The sequence below is a fragment of the Strongylocentrotus purpuratus genome, unplaced genomic scaffold (assembly GCF_000002235.5).
Source record: "Strongylocentrotus purpuratus isolate Spur 01 unplaced genomic scaffold, Spur_5.0 spur5_contig_847, whole genome shotgun sequence".
Taxonomy (NCBI): Eukaryota; Metazoa; Echinodermata; class Echinoidea; order Camarodonta; family Strongylocentrotidae; genus Strongylocentrotus; species Strongylocentrotus purpuratus.
The window spans coordinates 1,492,456-1,515,934 of NW_022145554.1; the positions used below are offsets into that span (position 1 = coordinate 1,492,456).

At 35.7% G+C, this 23,479-nt stretch overlaps 1 protein-coding gene across 1 annotated transcript in view; it reads right to left on the reverse strand.

Annotated features, from left to right (window-relative positions):
• Positions 1-989: 989 nt before the first annotated feature.
• Positions 990-23,479, reverse strand: part of LOC100893290 (phosphatidylinositide phosphatase SAC2) — a 44,579-nt gene continuing 22,089 nt past the window's right edge. Inside the window, exons 4-10 of the mRNA XM_030992904.1 lie at positions 16,045-16,170; positions 13,878-13,950; positions 6,572-6,702; positions 3,322-3,505; positions 2,484-2,663; positions 1,584-1,776; positions 990-1,086 (exon numbers count right to left, since the gene is read on the reverse strand). Coding sequence (XP_030848764.1) covers positions 1,005-1,086; positions 1,584-1,776; positions 2,484-2,663; positions 3,322-3,505; positions 6,572-6,702; positions 13,878-13,950; positions 16,045-16,170 — 969 coding nt within the window. The 3' untranslated portion in view covers positions 990-1,004. The remainder of the gene's footprint in view (positions 1,087-1,583; positions 1,777-2,483; positions 2,664-3,321; positions 3,506-6,571; positions 6,703-13,877; positions 13,951-16,044; positions 16,171-23,479) is intronic.

Sequence of the window (23,479 nt, forward strand, 5' to 3'; positions counted from 1 at the left end):
TGATGGCTACATATACATGCTGTCTGTTTGGAGCCAGAAGGGTGTTAACTCATATACTTTAACACAGAGTTAATGCCCTTCTAGCTCTGAACAGGGGATGCGTTCATTATGCAGCAAAGTATTATACATAACTTTTCACTTTGCACCTGTTTAATAACTGTCTAATAATATCTCATAAAAAATTAGTTTCACTCCCGTATAGGTGTTGTGAGTTTCATATCACCAATCTAATTAAATAAAAGAATTCATCTTTATTGGGGGCTTACCACTACACTATATGGTTTCAAGATATATGAAACCTAGGGAGTGTTTCACAAAGACTAAGATAGACTTAAGTTGGACTTGAACTATGGCAGGCCATTCATGCCCTTAGAAAGTCTTGAACCAGATGTAACATAAGAGGAAAAAACCCTTAGAAATTATGAACTTTAGATAATATTGTTTCCTTCAATAATAAACTATAAAAAAATGTAAATTCTGTAGATTCGTGACCATGATTTTTTACATCCCTCGAGAAACCAATCCCCGAAATGGATAGAGGAACTAGTGGCATTAACAGCCTGCCATAGTTAAAGTTAAAGACCAGTTTTGGAAATGCCTCCCTCTCAAAAAATGAAATGGAAGCTCTTATTACCAATCATGTGAAAGAATTTGTTTTGACTAATACGTAATGATAGAAATTTTGATGAGAAACCGCCTACTAATCGATATATTTACTAAAATATTATATCTATTTGGACCTGATAGATATCGCGCACGTGTCACGTAGTCCCATATACATCTTTCTGTGTACAGTGCTTGTAACTTTACCAAGACTGGGCCAAATTTCTTATCATTTTGATGATTCCAGAACCTTGCAGTACACACCAGTACTTATATGCTAGATGATCAACCTTTTCTGATCGATTCCACACGTTTCTTTCACAATGCAATCGCATGACCATAACTGGTCTTTATCTTTAAGTCGATCTTTAATCTTTGTGAAACACTCCCCTGGTGTCCACTTACCAGCAATATCTCATTTCCTTGATGACGTCTCGGATGCTCTCAAGAAGAACAGACACTTTATCAAAACGTAGGCCTCGACTGCATGATAGAAACAAATGTGAGGTATTACTTACAATAATTCAATACTCTTGTCCCGTTAAGGAGACTTTTCTATCAAATCCATTCTAACGATGACCTGTGTATATGATTAAGAAAGACAACAAAATGTTGAGAAATTTGCAACCACAAGTTGATTAGACCACTTTTCTTATTTCTTGTTTCCCTTGCTCATTCTTTCCTGATGGAATCGGTCAACTATTCAAATTTCACACACCATCAGTGAGTAAATACCACTTAGTTTCTTTCGTGTGGCTCTCATACACTCATCTGGCAGCATATGATTTTGTGGTTGTAACAAGTCCAAACCAGTCCAAAACCAGTACTAACCAGTATTCATGGAAGTCAAATGTGATGTAGGTCACACCATCAGTACGTAAATACCACTTAGTTTCTTTTGTGGGGTACTCATACGCTCATCTGGCAGCATATGATTTTGCGGTTGAAACCAGTTGAAACCAGTTCAAACCAGTACTAACCAGTATTCATGAAAGTCAAATGTGATGTAGGTTAGCTTGGGGCTGTCATACAGTAGAACATGCTTCATGAAGGCTGAGCCTACGATAGCCTCTCTGCCGGCCTGTTCGATGAGACTGATGATTGCTACATGACGGTATCGCTGCAGGTCCTCCTCAAAGTGCGTCTTGAAAGCTTCCTGGCTCTCATCATCATCTACAATCAGAAAGAAATATGTTTGAATGTAATATTATTATATCATTTTTAAATTATCATTTTTGTCTTGTAACTATAGCCTCGCTGCCTGCTTGTTCAATCAGACTGATAATGGCTACTTGAGGATATTGCTTCAAGTCCTCCTCAAGGTATCTTTGAAAGCCTCCTGGGTTTTATCATCATCAACAGTAAAAGAAAATTTCATCTAAGGTTAATGAGTTAATGAGTTAAAGAGTTTTTTAGTAATTACTGGAAGGGAATCGTCTTTCTTCCGAAAATCAAAACATACTGGAATATGCATGATCCCTTCAGCTTCACATACAATGTGCCATTGACTTATACAGCCAAGTCAGTCTTCATGATTACTTCTAGGAAGAAAAAAATAGTTTTGTAGAACCTGCTTAGAAAGGCCACCTGGCAACCTGTCTATAGTGGCAACTATTTCTGTTTTGCTGGTTTGAACTTAGAGCCTATCTGCACTACTTTGGCCAGGAGGCATTAGACCTCCCTGCATGGTCACTAACAGGCAGTTATCTCTTCAAATCAGCTCTCAATCAACATAAGAAAAAGGGGACCATGGGTGACCAATGGTTACCGCTTAGGTATTGTTTGCTATATAGAGGGCGCAAGCAGCTCCAAGTAGTGCAGTCCCGCTTTAATAGACAGGTTTGACTGTACTTAATTTGCATGAGATTACAGCGACCTACCTCTATCGATTCTTGGAGGAGGTTTGTACTTGATGCCGGGCTGGCTCCAGAAGACCGGTACTGACCCTCGGACTTGGACGAAGGACACCGAGTGTTCTGCAGTCTGTAGGATCTGCTCCGTCTCCACATAGTTAGCACACGCCCCACTCTCATCTATTCCTCTTCTCCTGTATCGGGTTCCTTAAAGATGCAAGCAAAAGAAAGAACAATATCAATTTGTTACAAGTTGTATAATGGAATACCATACAAATGGTGGACCTCAGTAATCATGTTTCCAACCCATCACTCTGCTCCATCCATCTATCTATTGCTACCACCTTCTATTTTTTTCTCATGAAAAGCCATATTTGCCTTTTGACCAAGCTGCTTTTATGAACACCCTAACTTTCTCTTCTCCTTCTTTGATGTGAGTGACACGACCAAGAACCCTACCAAAAAAGGGTTTTCATTTGAATTAGCTACTCACATATCAAGAAAATTGGTGATGCCCACATGGAGCTGAGAAACTGAACATTATACTAAAAATATCTTGTTCTATACACTTTGGTGAAGAATTTTGTAGATTAATGGGCAAGAATACAATCAATCTCTCACAATAACTGAAGTTATTTCTTGGGATGAGGTTTACTTTAATTAAAGCCTATCTGCACTAGTTTAGCTAGGAGGGGTTAGACCCTCCTGAGTGGTCACCGACAAGCAGTTATCTCATCAAATCAGCTCTCAATTAACATAAGAAAAAGGGGACATTGGGGACCAATGGGTACCACTTAGGCATTGTTTGCTATATAGAGGGCGCAGGTAGCTACAAGTGGTGCAGTGGGGCTTTAATTTGACTCACCTGCTCTGAACTTGCTTCTCCTAGAGATGAGCATGAGGTTGAATTTGATGTCCGAGTCATCGCTGTCTGCACCGCTGCCTCCGCTCTGGGCTCCTTCCTCTGGAGCAAATGTCATGCGACACTCCCGAATCTGAACACATCCCTGGACAATGGGGATGATCCATGGCCTTGCTAGCTCTTTGTTCTGTGTGGAAAAAAAGAAGATATAATGATAATAATTTAATAAAAGGTAGATTCTTATATAATACTCAAAAAGGTCTCTATGCGCTTTCTAAATACGTTCACTAGTAAAAGCATTTGAAGGCAATCCAACCCTTCTTGTTCATTTGCATGAAAGCAGAAAAGTAAGATAAACAGAATGGTAAAAGTTTGAAATAAATCCAACCAATAATAAGTTGGGAATGTTTACAATTTGAGACAGCCCTTTAAATTCAGCATAACAAAAGGATTATTCCCATAAAAATGCTCTTCAATTAAAAAATAAACACAGAAAAAGTTCATTCTGGTATACATTTGGGCTACATGTTAATTACTTCCTTGCCTCTTATGATAATTGCTTTTCAAATAGTTTGACATTTCTCATGTCATTTTGCGTGTCCATGAAAATTCTCTTTAATAAATAAATTATATACTCTGGTAGATATATACTTCATTCTGATGCAGATAATGAAATAAATGTACAGTTACACTTCCTATAATATTTACAAGTGCATTTACATTATTTCCTTATTGCTCGGGTTTACTAATTTTGCTGTAATCTTGCTGAAACTAATGACACCTCTTGAGGACACATGAGGATTTTAATAACTCTGAATGAAAAGATGAATGTACTTTACATGTAATAAGTGTGTGGTACATTGTGCTAGTAAATTCTTTTAACAGCAACCTTTACCACTGTAAGTTTCACTATTGGTATCTCCATACCCAATCACATATAGTAATGGTTTAAAGCAGGACTGTACTACTTGAAGCTACTGGCACCCTCTATAAATATAGCAAACAATGCCTAAGCGGTATACCCGTTGGTCCCCCACAATTCCTTTTTCTTATCTTAATTGAGAGATGATTTGATGAGATATAGCCACCTGTCAGTGACCTTGCAGGGAGTTCTAATCCGGCCACCTGGCCAAACTAGAGCAGACAGGCTTTCAAGTAAATTGTTAAACATTTAACTCTGCATATGAAGTCTAATGTGTGGGACCACACAAAAATAGTTTGACTTTAATAGGAAAAATTAATTTTAATTGTGCAACTTATGTATAATTAAGTGTATTTTATATTTTCTTAATCTAACCTTTAATGTTTGTATAGTCAAAGAGAGTGAGAGAGGGGGAGAGAAAAATTCCTAGGAAGATCAAATAATAATTTATAAAATAAATAATGTGGAGTCAGGTAGTGCGGTGTAATACATGTATATGTAACATAGTATAGTGTTAATTTTACATACTATACTGTAGGGTATGTAGAATAAAAGTATGAACATTGTCAGCACCCAGCAATCTTGAGAGTTTTCATCTTCAAGGAACGTGTGTTTCACCATCACCTGACAGAAGAATGTCATCTATTTAAAGACTTTGATTAATTAATTTCCTCAGGATCAATGACATCCTGTTTCCACCATATTGAATCGTCACTCTCATGCTTCCTTGTGTCCTTATATTCTCCAAGCATTAAAGGTACTATGTCCCATTTGCAGGCGAAAAAAATGAAAAGGCTAAATTCCAACGGCATTTGAAAGATAATACTAATTTAGAACTTTCCTTAAAAAAGGGGGCTTGAAAATGTCTTAAAGTGGGAAAATAACGACTATTAGTTGTCAAATTGACTTAGGAGCTATAGAGCCAGTAAGTAATAGTCTGATTTTCAGACCATTGTACCAAATGGTCCTACGTTTTATGCTGCCAATGATTCAATCAGTTTAATTTTGGCCATTACGAGAAGTGGGTTATTGATGTAGACAAATGCTCATGTACCCTTTTCAGCTCATTTGATGTATGTTATTACCAAAGAAGAAAAAAGGCAGTCAGTCACTCAAGAGTGTCTGAAAGTGAAGTCTAGCAAGTAAACAGGTTTCCTTGCATAATTTGAATATTAGGACACGGCTAACGTTTAAATTTCACAGATAGGACATACAAGACATATTCATAATTCCTGCAAAGTTCTACAGAATTTGATGTTGGCTGCAAAAGGGACATAGTATCTTTAATGTGGCTCGGTAACATTGTTGAAGGTTGATGAAAAAAATTGTGTAATTTTTGCATGAAATGTTACTTATTATATTCTTTCTACTGGATTAACTCTCTAACATGCAAACATTCCTGAAATAATTCTCAAACCAAAAAGATATGTATGTTTTTCTTTTAAGGCATCACTGTGCTACACCCTCTAACAGTAAATTCTCCCAACCATTTTTGAATTTTCCCAACCGTTTTCCCATGGAAATAAGACATAAGACAGGCTTTTAAAAATCTTACAACACTTAAATGTCTGGAATGGTATATAGAACCAATTCATTACTTTGTGACGATGACGATTACATACACCTAGAAGGAGATTCAAGGCATTGATCAGATCCGTTTTTTCCAATCTTTATCATTAATAATGGTCTGTTTTCACTCAAACTTTCAGATTATATTTAGTTGTACATCTAACATTGAAGTCACTACCTTAAGCTCATCTGAACAATGTTACCAAGTACCTTTAAGAGGTAATGTACATGTACATGGTGGTTGGGCTTTTGAAAAGCGAGACTTTGATACTTCTTTGTCTGGCAAATACTAGACAAGATTTTCCCAACACTTGAAAATGCAATTATGATGCTTTTACATAGGCTTATGGTTTAAGTGGGATCCAATCTAAAACTCTTTATATTTTTAATCATCTTATTCAATTGCCAATATAAACAAGTTCCATGCAGTGAAATTAAAAAATGTATCAAAGCAAAAAATAGTGGACAACGTGTTTGAACATTCAATGAACTGTCCTGCATGTGAAAGTGTTTTGTAAAAATGTGTACAGATATATGAGTACGTTCAGGGGTCTGTTTGCATACGGCTACTTTGTTTTCACTCCCACGTGACTTTTGATTTACATACTTCTAAACTATATATTCTTATTAATATATTTTAGCCCCAGAATTTTTATATTTCGGGAGGGGGGGGGGGGGGGGGGAGGGGTTTAAAACATCATGTATGACCATGGCCTAATATGGAAGGTTCAAACATCTATTGTTCTGTAAAGAGATAATCACCTGGGTATCTAAGATATCCTGAAGCATGTGCTGGTTCCAGAAGAACCTTTCATCATAACCTGCTCCTTTATGGGTGTGATGCCTCTGGATCGAGTTTGTCAGGTCACCTGTAGGACTGTAGTAAAACCAGTCTGTTGGAGAAGAAGAAAATATATCAAATGAACAGACGGTTTATATAATTACGTATTCAAATTTTATGTATGCTTTTTAAACAAAGGTTGTTCTTGACTACCTGAAAGCTTGCCCAAGGCTTTCCCGACATAGCAACATGTAATATATGCAGACTGGATTATAAGTATTGTAGTTTATTAACTGATAACAGGTTAATGGAATAACTCGACACTAGGTCCCCAGGAAAGAAATATCCATGAATTTGAATATGTTAGTAAGCCGGTCTTTTCTCCTTTGTGCTCAAAATAACACAATCTAATCGTAATACAAAGTGTTGATGTCGGAAAAAGAGTTAAGAAATAGATTTCCAAAATTTTCTTATTTTCAAATATGAATTAATCGAAACACTTTAAAAACAGTTGTAATCAAATTTCATAAAGTTAATAGCAAATGCATCTGCAGTAGTAATTAAGTTTGATTCAGCATATGAATGAAGTACATTGTACATACTTCATGCAAAATAGAACAAAATTGGATGCATTGATGCCCTACCGGTACTTAAATTATGGTATTATTGTTTGGGGTAATACATACGATTCTTATCTTCATAGAATACTTCTTCTACAAAAAAAAGCTATGCGTGTTATTTGTAACACTTCCTGGAGATCTCATACTGACGTTTTATTTGTTGAAAATAATGTGTTGAAAATAAATGATTTATATCGTTATAACCTCGGACAGTTTTATGTACCAGTTAAATAACAATACGCTACCCTCAGCCTTCAATTTAATGTTCATCAAAAATAAAACTAAACACAAATACCCTATGCGCCAATCTGACGAATTTCATCTGCCATTAACTAGAACTTTACTTGCTAAATCCATATTCACTTACGCAGGCCCGATGCTATGGACCATTCTTGATGTTAGCATCAAGAATGCTCCCAGTTTAAATTCTTTTAAATTCACAATAAAAAAATCCTTTTTGCGTAATTATCAAGCGTTAGCTCTCCCTCTTTAAATTTATTTAACTCAATAAAATACATTTGTATATTTTGATTCATTTTGTACTGGCCATCCGTATTCCAGTCGGTCCGTGTTGTGTTGTGTGTGTTATAGGTAAGAGCCCTGCCCTCCCTCGTTCCTTGTCTCCCTTCTTTCCCTGTCCCTTTCACTCCTTCTATGTTATGTCTATTTGGTTTATGTATTTGTGCGTTCTTTTATTATTGATGTACTATTTTTGCAACTGTAAGTTATAGGGGGCTGCAATCTACAAGCCCAGCTTTTCAGCAGTCCCCTCCATGACCAACCTGTGTTATATGCCTGTTGTACACTGTGGACCAATTACAAATATATTGTTAAGTTTCATTGTTTTACTATGTACAATGCAATCCCATGTACTTTATTTATTTTGTTGGAAATGGAAATAAAAAAATAAAAAAATAAAAAAACAAACTGCAGTATGTACTGGACACATGGACATGTAGAATGTATAATATTCCTCCAAAGTCCAAAGTCCAAAGTTGTATCAACATAACTCACATTCAAAATATGTTGTTATAAATTAATGAATAATTAATTTCAAATCTCATGAATATAACAAAAATCAATATGCATATTAAATCACATTAAAGCATTACAAAATATGTCATAGGAATGCACCTTATAACATTGCATGAGTTCTTTGAAAAATCAAAAAGGCTACATGTTAAATTGGGTTGCAAAAATTACAGCAAATAGCTATTGAAACAAATGAAGTTTCTCAAACTATCTGTCTATCTGAAGTGATGAAAATATCTGTCTTGGGCAAAGGACAACTTCTTTAGAAGCCTACATTTGTGTAACAAATACTAACCCTAAGCCCTACACACATGTAATACATGTACAATAAACAGGTTCTACCAATCTCTCCAATGAAACCCATCTACCCCCCCCCCCCCCTCTCCCCAAAAATAAAAAATACAAAAAAATAACTAAATAAATAAAAAATAAATAAAATAATAATAATTACAGAATTATTTGCATACAATCAATACTAACAAGAGGAGTATCATTTTTTTTTGTCACCTTTTAATGATGGGAATAAAAATCCTTGAAAGGAATGGTTATTTTGAAGTGATGTATTCAACATGTATCTATTTTGTATAAATATTATCTTACATATGGTTATATTGAAGTGAGGTAATCGATACTATCTCTTTTTTTATAAATGTACATGAAATAAATGGTTATATTGAAGTAATGTACTAACAGCGTATCTATCTTTTTAAAATATATATATCATCATCCATATTTTACAGGTTTTATTTTTTCAGATCCTTTGAATGTGACCATCCCACTTGTGAGAATACAAGTGAAACATGAAATGAAATATGCCATATAGTACATATTCATTGACAAGATATATCACTTTCGTATCATCTTACCTCTTTGGGATAAGAGCTTCATAAAGAAAGAGAAAGTGATGCAACCTCTACATGTACTTTTGTTAACCCTCTTAAATACTGGTAGAAATTTATGTAAACACCTCAAAAATGTTTGATCAATTACTTACTTCACTTTGTTCAGTATTATTAGACAATTATGTTTATTCCTCTTTAAAATGATACCATATCCATTATCATTTTGTACCCATGGAATGAGCACTACATCGGAATAAGGGGCAGAGTAAAAAGTGAAAAGTTTCAAAATGCACTGGTGAGCAGTGGTATTGTTTATATGCAGTGCACTGAACAGCAGCCCAGTACTCTTCTAAGAAATAAGATTGCACAAGAACAGTGCATTTTGCAACTTTACCCTTTTTACCCACCCTATATTTGATGTACATTGTAATGCACATTCCATGGGTGCAAAATCGTAACAAATGGGGTATAATGTTAAAAGAGGAATAAACACACTTTCTAACGACACTAAACAAAGTGATAATTATACCATGAGAAGAGAGATGTAATCAATCAAACTTGAGTTTCAAAACTTTTTTGAGGGATTTGCAATACGTACATCTATCCCTATTCTTTGAATCCGACCTGCAACATGAGAGAATTGTAAATCCCCTAATGAAGTGTGTCATTCAATACATGATTTCAAAAAAGAAAAGAAGACATACCAGATGCCTTGGCAAATTGTCAAAAGTGAACTTGCCTTTCGGTTTTTCCCACTCAAGTTTACGTTCTGAGAAAGTCCCAGCAACGCCCCTTAAGAACTTTCTGTGCAACTATTCCTCTTGATCACAAAAACATCTTAGACATTTTCTATGACAAAGTGGCAAGTTACTCACGTTTTAATAATTGAGATTACACAAAAGTTCAATTGAAGAAAAAAAAGTATTAAAATGAAAAATGACCAAAATGAAAGCTCACGTCATGAGGTTAAAGCAATTTTTTAGCATTAAATAATTGTTACCTTCCTGTAAAATGAATACACATGATTTCTGGTCAGCTAAGAGTAAGACTATAAGCTCTAGTTAAATTTCAGCTTAATTCTTAAGGTTAATCCACTTTGAAAATAATCTAACGCTCATCTAATACTCAATTTTTTTTAAAAGTCACAAATCCATTAAATCTTCTACAGATTTTCATTTTCAGGTAAATTTCATATTGAAATGCAGCAAATATCATGAATAAACTTTCGATCGTATGTTTTTCCAGGTCTTCATATTGTGATCTCAACATTGAAATCATGAGATATTTTAATTTAAAGTAGATTTGTTAAAAATCCAAACATCTGTGGTTATAGCATTTCCTGCCAAAACTGAACAGAAATGCAATACAATACATAGCTATTTATATAAATTTCATGCTAAGTTTTTAAGATAGGTCCCAACCCACATTTATCTTTGACATGCTGGGAGACACAATTAAGAGAACAGCAAATGAATTTGAAAAATCCAATCTACAAAATGGCAAATACATGCACCGTTGATTAAAATGTTATGAATTATTGATGTTGCCGAATGATTGTTCCTGTTGCCCTTTCAACATCGAGGGCAATACAAAAGGGAACAAAAATGGGCACAGCGCAGCCTTTCTACATCAGCTGTCAAAACCAGCCATGACTTTCTCCAAAGATACCTCATTTCTGCTCAAGGGACTTTGATGAGATGTGGAGCAATATCAAGGATGGGATAAGGTCGTCCAACTTGATTAAACTCAGGCTGTTCCTTCACCAAACCCACATTCAGACTACCAACATTTATCATATGGCTATATATACAAGAATCGTATAAAAATGTAGTTATACAGTCAAACCTACTTTAACGACCACCTGTCTGCAAAGACCACATTTTTTGTTTTCCTTGAAAATGGTTTCTCATTGAAAAATGTACTAAAGGAACCTGTACATAAAGATCACTTGCCCATAAAGACCACTTTTCTTGTCTCCATTGGGTGGTCTTTACAGACAGGTTTCACTGTATATATATATATATATATATACAATAAATAATTACATTTTTCCAGTCTGAACATCGCATAAAGAAACGTGTAACAAAAACGTTATAACAGAATGCAAGTTTGAGCATCGTTTCAAATGAAAACTTGATAAATCATCTGGGTCACGCTCTAGTCATGACATTGTATCGTACAAATGTTGTATACCGGGTAACTGGATGGGGCTAAGCGTGAGTGAACACCAATGATTGGCCAGCTGTTATGTACACTGACCTTGTCAAAATTAGTTTCTTTGTAGGACATTTCTTTGAACATTTCTTTATATGAGGTTTCTTTATACAACTTTCATATAAATTTCCTTTAGTGTGAACGGGTTACAAAAAAAACATGCCTCCTTGCACAATAAAGATGGGAGGTGTTTACACAGAATCGAGGCTATTTACCCTGTGGATTACTGCCCTTCCATCTCTCTCCAGTGCAATCCAAATGGGAAAATGCTCCTCATTATTTCGAGGACTTGCATGTCTCGAACAGTCGAGTGTCGCTAGTGCGTGTGACGTAGAAACATGCTTCATTAAAGTTGGAAGCTAGAGCTGAGCTAGAAAACAGACTGCTTCATGTACATGAGGGACACACCCACTCATTATGTTGGAAACATTAACTACAAATCCAGAACAACATGAAGGTGTAGTGAATAGGAAGGCTGGGGTTTTAAACTCCCCCCTCTTTGGCCCGAATTCACAAAGAAGGTTCGTCGACAAACCTTGGTTTTTGTATGTCATATGACGCGTTTTACACATTTTTTACAAACCTGGTTTGTAAAGAACAAAAGGAGGTTTGGCGAAACAAAAGGAGGTTTGACCTCAAACCTTGGTCTGAGCTCAAACCTTGCTTTGTGAATTTGGGCCATTGAGTTTATTTTTTATTTTTTTGTACTTAAATGATCTAAAGACTTACAGCACTATCTTCAAGCTTCAATTTTCTCATTTGATACTATGGAGAAAATAAATTCCCCCTCCCTCCCCCCAAAAATGTATGACCCACTTTCTCATTTAGAGAGACTGAAAAAAGGAATACCGGTAGCTATCTCACACCCCCCCCCCCTCCACCCCCTCCTCCCCACCAATGACCAAATTTTGTTAAGTTACATGTAGCTAGTAAAATGCATGATTCTGTAGATCTGAGAGGCTTTTGGGCTATAAACAAGTACCGGGATGTGTCTGTGGTTGATTTTTTTTCTTCTTCAATAACATCATCTGCAGAGAACACGAAAAGCATGAACTTTGAGTTAAAAGGTTATGATTATGAGTTCATGACTCCTTCTGGCTCCATACAGATGCTATTGATCTGTCTATCAACAAATGCTTTCACAGTAATGCACACATTTGCGTATATACAGTCATATACACAGGGTGATAAAGTCTAGCCGGTCTGTCTGTTTTGCCATTATTGACTGATGATGATGAATCATCCTGTGTAATAACGTCATTCATAAGGTGTCCAATTTGATGTATGAATGGTGATCAATAAACATTTACTCTGCACGTACAGTGTACATGTACTCATGTAGTAATATTTCACAAGCCTCGGAACGGACCATTTCAGAAATACCGTATATATCATACACGGATGACATTTTGCATTATTATTACAATAACTGTAGTTTACAGGTTATTACTTTCTATGTTGTTTTGTTTTTCTTTGTCTTTAGGTTATTGATTTCATGTTTTGCTGCTAGCGGTAGGTCGTTATCACCTTTGCATATATATATATACATGTATATTTGGTAAACAATTATGTAAAAGACAAGGATTTCTCTCTTTATCAAATACTAAAAGAGAGAATGGAATGTGTTCTACATACATGTATCTAATTTGAGTAGTTCGTACCAAGTACATTCAAATGTTTTAAGTCTTTGGCATTTTTATGGTAACATCTAACATTTAGCATTTTTACATGTACGCCCTTCTGCAAGCCAAAAAAGGATATATTCTGTCCTTTTTATCTGATTCAGTGAGAAAAAAGTGAAAAAATGGAATTGAATTGAACTGAACTGAACTGGGGACAAATGGCAAGCTACACCCAGGCTATAGACCTTTAAGCAAGCATCAAGCCTTGCACAAGTCATTACTCTGAGGATGTGCTCTCCTCATTAAATCTACATGATGACTCACTGAACTGTACTGTGTATACCGAGTCTTTACTGACACCTGTAAAATATTATCTCTTACACTTAAAAGAGAATTTATAGCTCAGGGAAGATAGGGGGAGGGGTCACATTTAGTCAACTACAGTATACATGCTATTTAAAGGAGAAAACTGTTTCTTCTCAAAACAAAAACAAAATCAAAGTTTGTGAGTTCAAATCTTTGCCCTCGCTCATCATCATCATCATCATCATCATCATCATCATCATCATCATCATCATCTTCACCATCATCACCATCATCACCACCACCACCTCTACAATCATAATCGTCAGAAAATGTGCATACACAGTATTATATATGTCACCTATACATCATTCCTATATGTGCTATAGTACCAGCAAAGTGCAAACACTTTCAAGGTATTTTTTAAAGTGTTTACTTTACAATTACGATAAAAATATTTTTTCAAAGCTCCGGTGAGGTCCACAAAACTAGATCTTTCTCAATTTGAATAGCAAAAATCAAGAATGAACCCTGTGAAACTGAATTCTGAACAGACAGACTGCAGTGATGAAAATGTTTCAACTTCTCAAATTAGACATATCTCTTCAAACTGACCTACATGTATGTGTACTTGCACTTTAAAATTCAGCTTACCGGACTCTGTAAACATGCGATTCAGCTCCTCCAGAATCCGCCTCTCAAGTTTCTCCCGCTCCTTTACCTCTTTCTGAAACAAACAGGAATACAAAATGAAACAGATCACGGATCTGAGAAAAGATAGGGTGTGGGGAAACTGATAAAGGTTCAATCACATATGCCACAGTATTAAGCCTACCGGTACGCTGTCCATTTCTGTGATTTGTTTTCTTTTTCTCTTGTAAACTTGATGTTTTTTGTAACTCAAGAATGAAAGGTGTACCTACGAACTGTAGTTGAATTAGGGCCTTTGTTGAATACTGCTAGATGTAAGCTTTTAATTTGTCACATTCTCAAGAAACATAAATCGAGACAAATCGATTTTTCACATACCGGTACTTAAAAATTACAAAACTTGGTTAGGGTATGATGATTTAGTTTCGAACTGTGTGATGATTAAGTTTCAAACTGTATGTATCTATGTACAAACATCCTGTGATGAAATTAATTTCATACAAATTTTATTTATTTCATTTATTCTTTTTGTGTCACAGATCTCTTCAGTGTTACAAAAAAAATCTTAATCACGGGCTAAAGCTGAAGATCAAAAGTTTTTTCATTTTAATATCTTCCTCTCTTCATTACCTGTATACATATAAGAGGAAATGACCTAAATTACACTGTAACAAATTTCTTTAATACCCCGTTCGCCCCAAGTTGCATGGCAAATCAACTAAATGAAGAAAGAAAGCGGGAGTGCGGTGCTGCAATTGGCAAAGTAATCAAACAAGATTGGAGAAAAAGCGGAGAAGTGATCCGCATGAATATTGCATTCTCGCGTATGATAGGGGTTGATGGAAATTACATTTACGTTAATAATGCAAAAGCCACTGGGGATAATTGAATTGGTGCATGTATAATTTGTGTTAGGTATATTACATTCGTGTAAGGATGCACGGATCTTACATTCGTTACAAAAAGCACAGCATTCCGATATGCTCTCTTTGGCGATGCTCAATGCTGACATGATTTACACAGGTATCTGGGGGGCATTTCACAAAACTTGTGATCAGTGACAAATGACAGTTTTTGTTATAAGCTACTGAAATCCTTGCCTCTGATTGGTTATCAGCAGATTTGTCACTGATTTTGTTCATTTGTCATTGAAAAAAGGCTTTGTGAAACGGCCCCTGTATTTAAAAAATACATCGCATCCTGTAAATCAAATTGGTTAATTAACTGCATCTAACTCAATTATTCTCCTCATGCATTGAAGTAATAAATCATACCTGCGCTATCTCTCTAACTGTACTAAGTCCATGATGACAGCACTCCAATTAACATGTTTTTCAGGCAAAACAATATATCATGTCATACCTCTCGTAAAGATGATGTTTTTCTTAGTTTTTCGTAACTCAAGAATGAAAGGTCGACTGGCTGAATTAGGGCCTTTGCTGAATACTTTAAGATGTAAGCTTTAATAGGTCACACTCTCACGACACTTCAATTGGGGCAAATTCATTTTTCACATACCGGTACCCTACTTAAATATTACAAAAGTTGGTTTATTAGGCTATGAATAATTTAGTTGTTGACTGTACATGTATGTGCATTTTAATGTTGGTGCCAGTATAATTAAGATTTTGAGCAAGTTTTTCTTTGCATCATTAGGTAAACATTTTTCTAGTCCAAACAAAAAAAAACTGTAAGAGAATTCTTATCATATATGTTTTACTGATATATCAAACAACATGACTTTAAGATATTTCTGTCGATATGTAGTTTAAAATGTGGTTTCAGGATAAATACAATTCTGTGTATATTGAAATATTCTAGCTCATTACTTACCCACATAATCATACCTGATATTACCAGTATACCCCATTTATTAACTTTAAATGACTAGAGAATATTGCTTTCCATCTGGTATTGTTTTTAATAGATAATGAATATATAGATTTTAGTAATTTATTATAAGAATTATTCTGGTTACTACTAGTTATTTAGAGCCAGTTCATTCTTCTGCATGTTTGTTTAATTTTCTTTCTTTCTTTCATTTTACCAAATATTCATTTCTTTATGATTTCCTAGCATTACAAATTTCAAATAAGTATGCTTCCATTTCTTGAATAATTAATAAATAGTTAAAAAAAAATAAACAAGTGAAATTCAATACTGAAATTACCTTTTTGACCTGTGCCACTGACTTGATGCTATTCCATGTTTTGGCAAGTGATTTCTGTTGACCTTCTGCTGGACCTAGTATCAAGTTAGCCTTCTGACGGATCCCAAAGTGGTGCTTATCACATCTCTGAAACAAGAAATATAAAAAGAAATACATGATAAAACACAGGATAGAGAAGTTCTAAACATTTGAAACAACTATATTGTAACAATCCATTGAATAAGTTTTAAAACCTTGTTTTAATTTTTTTATTCATTTAAAAAATTTTTTTTTTACTTGTTCAGTTCGAAAATTCTAGGTGAATTCTTATGATTTTAAAATTCACAAGTAATATGAAGAAAGACAAAATTTCCTTATAAAAAATGACCTAAGAGCTACCTTCTATGTCATTCTGTACCAAAGTATATGAAATTTAATACTTCATAAATTTGATGAATGGTTTAATGGAAACCCACATGTTTTGAAAGTAACTCATATTTCTTAATATATCATATCGTGAATTTAAAGATTTTAAAAATAAAAATGTGTATAATATTCTTTAATATTCAAATGAGAAAACTATCTGGAAATGTCAGTCTGCAATGCTTGGAGTTGATTGAATATAACACCTACTTTCATTCCAAGTTTTGTTCTTTTACTTTATTACAATTATCAAAAGTATTTAAATGTTCTGAATCAGTGTCTTATATTACATTCTCTTTTGTTAATGCTGTTTCTACCATCTTAAAAAAATCCTGCTGTTCTAAGTCACTCCACAGGCCCAAACTGCCTTTTAAAATAAAATGCACACCCACATACAAATTTGTACCAATCTATATGCCGTCATGAAATATGATGAATCCACTCAATCATCATACATAATCTTTATGCCTTTGATAAGAAATATCACAAGTATCACCACAGCTTTTATTTTTTGCCAAAATATACAATAATTTCAGATGGGATCTATCTTGATAAGCACTGTGGGATAAATAAAGATGTATGAGCTGCCTGCATAATTCATCCAATGCATACAGACTTAATGTGAGTGCATTGAGGATGACTAATATGTGCTGCATGGTATATGTATGAAGACATCTATCATCATTTTGAAATACATTATTCAAAGTTGAAGGACTGTTTATCATCTACATAGATCTTGGAGATATGCAGTAGTTAAAGAGAAATCCAACCATGATATTCTAGAGGAAAGCGGAAAAATCAAAGAAGTAAACTGGTGAAAGTTTGAATGAAATCAGACCCAAAAATATGAGAGTTGAGAACTTTTGAAAGATGCAATCCCTGGAGGTATGGGCTCTTCAAATTGGCAGAATCGGTAATGTCTCTCTTATGTATTGATGGACAATATGATTTTTTGTTTCTCTTTAAAGGACATATAATGGTATGCTACCCACTTTATATTTTGACTAGTGCCCCAAGGGAGAAGGCACTTAAAAGCAAAACAGAAATTTATGTTATTTTTGTACACTACAAACATGAGAGTTATCGCGACTACCTCGAAATCCACTGAATGAACTGCCAACTTGAGATTCACATAGACTTAGTGATCTCATATTTCAAACATTCATAACTTTCTTATTATCCGTCCAATTTATATCAAACTCTTGCTTTTATATTTCTCTTATTCATACAAATGAACTTATTACAACGGTTGGATTGCCCTTTAAGTAGTCCCTGGGATGTACATTCTGCATAACTTTCCAATATAACTATTTATGTGCATGAATATTCTGTCGCCCACGGCTGAGTGTTTGTATATGAATGTACCTCAGTGACTCAGCTGCACACAAATGAATTCATACATGCAGTTCATCATTCAATCCTACCTTCTTTGTGCTTGATACAAGACATTTTAAGTGAAGATGAAACAAGATCGCAAATACTTTTGAAAAATCAATCCAAAGGAATTTTAATAGCCTAACTATAGTGCGTCACCTACTGAAAAGTGTGTACATGACAATAGTGTATTACGTACATTGTAATCCAAACATGGTTTCTATGGGATGCATGCACAATAGGGTATTGAAATTGCCCTTGAGTACACTTTTGTGAAAAATAGTTGCGATCATGTTATAAGTGCTTTGCCAATTTGAATATTACAGTGCACTGCCATGGCTTTGACCCAAAGCCTTCTTATCTTTAAGTGTTTAAACTATTGGACTAGCTAAGTATAAACCTTCAACAACTTTTTTAAATTCATTCACTGCATGTCAAAGGACAATATGCAGGGAAGAGATTATTTCTTGCTCATTTACCTTACATATGGTAAAAACATAAATACGAGCACATATGGAATATGGAACATCTTGGAGTGGATGACATGTTAATGAACCATATGTTTGCATTCAAGCAAAGTACATGTACTTTTTCCCCTCTATCTCAGTACTCCACAATACCTCTCACTTTGAGGGCTTTGAGTTCTTGCCATTTTTAAAATGACACCAGTCTGGTGACAGCCAAACTCTCCACATGAGATAACTTTTTTCTAATGTTTAGCTTCTATTTAAATGAATGTACTTTTAAAAGAAGATATCTTTTCATAAGACTAAAAAATGTGTGCAAAATGAAATATCACTACTAGAATAAAAAGTCCAGACTCTTACAAAGTGAAAACATCATGGGAATACGTACATGCAGCCCGTGAGACTGGGATATGAGGTTAGTTTCAATTTCTTGTGGTAGCTGAACTGTTAAAGAGCCAAGATATAATTCACACATGTATCAGTACTATGACACAAACTTTTGCGACAACTGCTCCATAGTTTTGTACACTAACCAAGTTCCTACAAACTATCTCCCACTTTGAGAGCTTTGAGTTCAGTCTTGCCATTCTCACAATGACACCTGTCCGATGACATTCAAACTCTCCAGGTGAAAATCGTGAGATAACTGCTTTCCAATGTTTAGCTAGAAATGAATGTACTTTTAAAAGAAGATATCTTTTCATTAGACTAAAAAATGTGTGAGAAATGAAATACCACTACTAGAATAAAAAGTACAGACTCTTGCCCAGTGAAAACATCATGGAAATAGACATCTCAGCTCCACAAATCACAAATATCAATTGTATAACACATGGTCTTAAGACAATTGCTCCACAATTATCCACACTAACCAAATACCCAACATTAAACGAGCAGCCTTTTCACACACAGCTAAAATTCATCGTATCTAGAGATGATTAGAATCATTCAACAGTTTTAAACATGTTTATAGACAAAATTTCCCAGTGTGAACATCGTTTATACGATGTTGGGACAGATACGAAGTCGCGATCCATACGCCCCTAAAAGCAGGCTGCAGATACGAAGTTCGTATCTAGAGAGCTTGACATTTTGTGTGTGAAAGGAAATTCGTGTTTAAACGTGTTTAAACTGGATGGAGCGTGCGCTTTGATTGATATGACATGACCTTCAATGCGCAATGGCACTACTGCGCATTTTACGAGCAGTAGTTAATCAGGAAACTATGAACGATCGCAACGAAATTTCTGTGTGTGAAAGGCTCGTGATTAGTTTAAACACGTTTCAAAAACGTTTATACTAATCATGTTTATAGAATTTTAGCTGTGTGTGAAAAGGCTGCTTGTCCAAACACTCCATCTCAGACTCACTCTAAGTTTAACCTCAAAACAAATTGTGACCCTAATTAACCCTGATACTATACTTTTGACAAAATAATTACCAGAGCAATTGTAGCTGGAGCAAAATGTCGGATCGTCACAATCTTGCAAGATTTCGTAAGCGACATGTTGCATTTGATTGTCTCATGAACTTTGTGATAATCAATTGTTGAGATGATTCAACAATTGAACATATATTATAAGTGGATGTTCAGGATACATGTATATTTTAGCAAAATATATTTCATTTGGCAAATTTTTCATACAGGCTTATTTTGCCTTCTAACGCAATAGGAAAATTTTGAGCTTTTGGAATCCATGTCAGTCCTGCGGAAATCATCCCCCTTAGTGACGGAAATCTATGAGTTCAAGCTTAAGGACTGTAACACAATAACACAAATCTTTTCTACCACAAGATACAGGTAATAATTATGTGAATATCATTATTGATTATTCACGTAGGCCCCGAAAGGTTAGCCCCTAGCTCAAGCTGCCATGTGAACTCAACCTCGGCGGCTAGGTGGACTTCTCAGGGGTTCGTTTTACGTCACCACGCAATTTGAGATATTCTACGGAGTGCGGCTAAAAATAGAAAGTGCAGTTGACGGCCGACTGCAACAGGCAGTGATGAACTTGTTTACGTGCGCTTCATGAACATCCAGATTGGAGCACCTTTTCAATAAAAATGCAATATTTGGTTCGTTTTTATTAGCTCTGTGAATTTCTTTGTTTCAGGCATGATGATAGTATTGGCTTCTCTTGTAGGAAGCCATACATGTTCATGTAGGAAGAGAGAGAGAGAAGGTATTTGGAGAGGGAGTGGGTATATGTAGTATAGGTACCACATACATGTAGGTTAATTGTGTCAAGATGTACATGTATGTACTACAGCAAAGGGTATGATATAGCATTTCTGTAGCATTCCTAAAGCCAACCACTTCAGAGAAAAACATATAAATAGTAATGTATTTTTATATACATAAAACATAAAATAAAACTTCAAACCTTTAAAACAAAAAATGGAAAGTTTTAATCTGACCAAACACCCAAGTTCAATGCTATAAAAAATACCTCCAATGGCATGATTAACATAAAGTTTTTGATAATGTTAGAATAAAAGGTCAATGCTTGTAGATGCAAGTGCATTTTATTTCACCCTCATTCATATTCAGTTACAACAAAATTAAAAGAAGAATGTAACATGGTTAGTTCTAAATATACATGATGCATTGCATAATATATGTGTACAAGAATCAAAGCAAGATAATCAAAACAACTTAATTACGGTAGCCTAATCCCTACTTCAAACTAAATGAGATAATGGTCATGGATACATGTACAGTACATGTATGGTACATTTTGTTTTTAGAAACAATTGTCATTGGCTCAAAGATCAATGTATAAAAGTTAAAGCTAATCTTGAGCTCTGGAATGGGCATCGTATGTCGAGAGAACATGGCTATAATTCATTCTGGATTGTTTATCCTGCAGTAGATTGATTGTTAAAACCACTAAAATAAAAACAACCTCACAAAAACTTGCTAAAAAATAATCTTCAATAAAAACAACAACTTTCATTTGCACATACTGCAGCTGTGTTAAGCACAGGGTGTCGGGCATCTATATTACTAATATGCAAAATCGCCGCGGGGGGTCCAGAACGGGGCAAAACGGTTCCTCAAAAACGTCTTTCCTCGACCGCGCCCGCCTCCCTTGGGGCGCGGGGACGGCGGCACAATTATACGAGGCCTGTCTCCCGTAACCCGCGTGTCACGTCGACCCCGCGATCGACGTCCATGCTGTTAAACGCGTTTTCGGGGTGCCGGGGAGGACGGGCGGACGAGAGCACGGCGGGCTTGGTGGATTGCAAGGAGGCGACAAACCCGTGAGAGCGAGTTGGCAAGGGGTGCACCCGCCCTCTGTCTAATTATCAAAGAGAGACAAAGAGAGACACGATGAACGAGAATCCACTCGGTGAAGCAAATCCTATTGTTATGGGTGCGGCGTACTTTGAGTTAGGCCTCTTGCTATAGGATACGCTTTGTAGCATGTGAGAGAAATACACATTAACAGATGACTCACCCGGGTGAGGGGATGTAAGAAATGCACGCTCTCACGGGTTGGGCTTACCCGTGTTATGCGTCTTTTTATATGATATGCTTTGTAGGCCAGCCGGACCTGCTGCGTGTACGAACGTACGTGTATAATGTATGCAATGATTCTACGCTCACCGTCACACGCACAGCTCAGTCGCTTCGTCTTTGATTCTATGATGATTGCCGTGATTTATATATAGTTTACGTGAATAGAGGTATGCAAGCAGGGTTACTTTGGTATTATCCTGTTCATGTTTACTGAATTTTGAAAATCATTCTTCAAAGTAAAGTTTTCACAAGAAATTCATCGTATCGTAACTGACAGTTCAGTTGCAAGCTAGCTGCCGTGAGGCACGGGCAGTGCAGTGCGCCACTGCTGCCGAGCACTGTCGGAACTGTGACTGTGTGTGAGGTGAGGTGAGCTGAGCTGAGCTATTATAGAGTAGACTCGACAACATTTTGAAATTGCTCTTATTGCCCCTATTTCAATATAGTTTCGTGACTATAGAGGTATGAAACCCGAGCTTAGATTGTGATTATTCTGTCCATGTATAGTTGTATGCTGAATTTCGATAATCATTTTTCAAAGTAAAGTTTTCACAAGAAAATCAGACGGTCGTTTAAAAACATAGCCATTGATTGGCATTGTCTATAGCTGGATAGAATACTTTTACTATGATACAGTTCCTTCATCAAATCAATGCATTAAAACGGGTATTACGGTGCGCCATTCATGGTCAAACAGCGTTATAAAAATCGTCTAGATTCTAGGCCTAGATAGACCTGATATAAAAATAATCAAATTTTATTTTCGATAGCACATAGGGTCTAGGCCTCTTTCTATTTACCCCCCCCCCCCTCCCCTGCCCTCCCCCTAGAATCCCGTGGATTTTCCACGGGTCCTGCTAGTACTTTATAATTACCTCAATTTCCTTGTATCTGTCTATGCTCATTACTCAGCTCCTACACATGTTTTAGCTACCAAAATCGTTTGCCACATGTCATTTAGTTGTAATCTTGAACATTCAGTGTAAGTTTTGTTGGATTCTGTGAAAATTTATTTTCTATCATTACCAGTTCACTCCAGCTTATCTTTAATACCATTCTGGGCTTTCTGGCTCTCAATGTTAATTCAAACAAAATTAAAGATCTTCTGAGTTGCTTTTGTTTTGAATGTTAGGCTTCCTGGGAGTAATTTCAATTTTTGTAAAGAAATATTTAGCTTGTCAGCAAAGTCAGATTTTGTTGTTGAACCATTGGGATTTGAACCTACCATCTTCTGCTTGCTGGGAAGCAACTCTACCACCAGGCCATCACTGGTCAATGGCGCATTCACAATGAGCTGGAAACAAATACCGCAGCTCTCCTAACTTATTAATATTCATCAGTCCACCATGGGGACAATAGCTTTGAATGATAGGCTACCTGGGAGTAATTTCAATTTTTGTTGTTTACAGAAGCTCTGCTTGGCTTTGCTATAATATTTATTTATTTATTGCTATTTTGGAGCAGAATAAATTACTGCTCCCATCTAATCTTTTCCCACTGGTCTGTACATTCAGGGAGGTGAAAGAAAGAAGGCGAAACTCTTGTAATTTATTCAAACGCATTCATGAGTTCTAAAGCATAAAAATGGGATGTGTAACATTCCACTTGGCTTTGAAGTTCCATGCTCCGCACCGCGCTTCCACTGCGGGGACTTTCAGAAGCCAGGCAC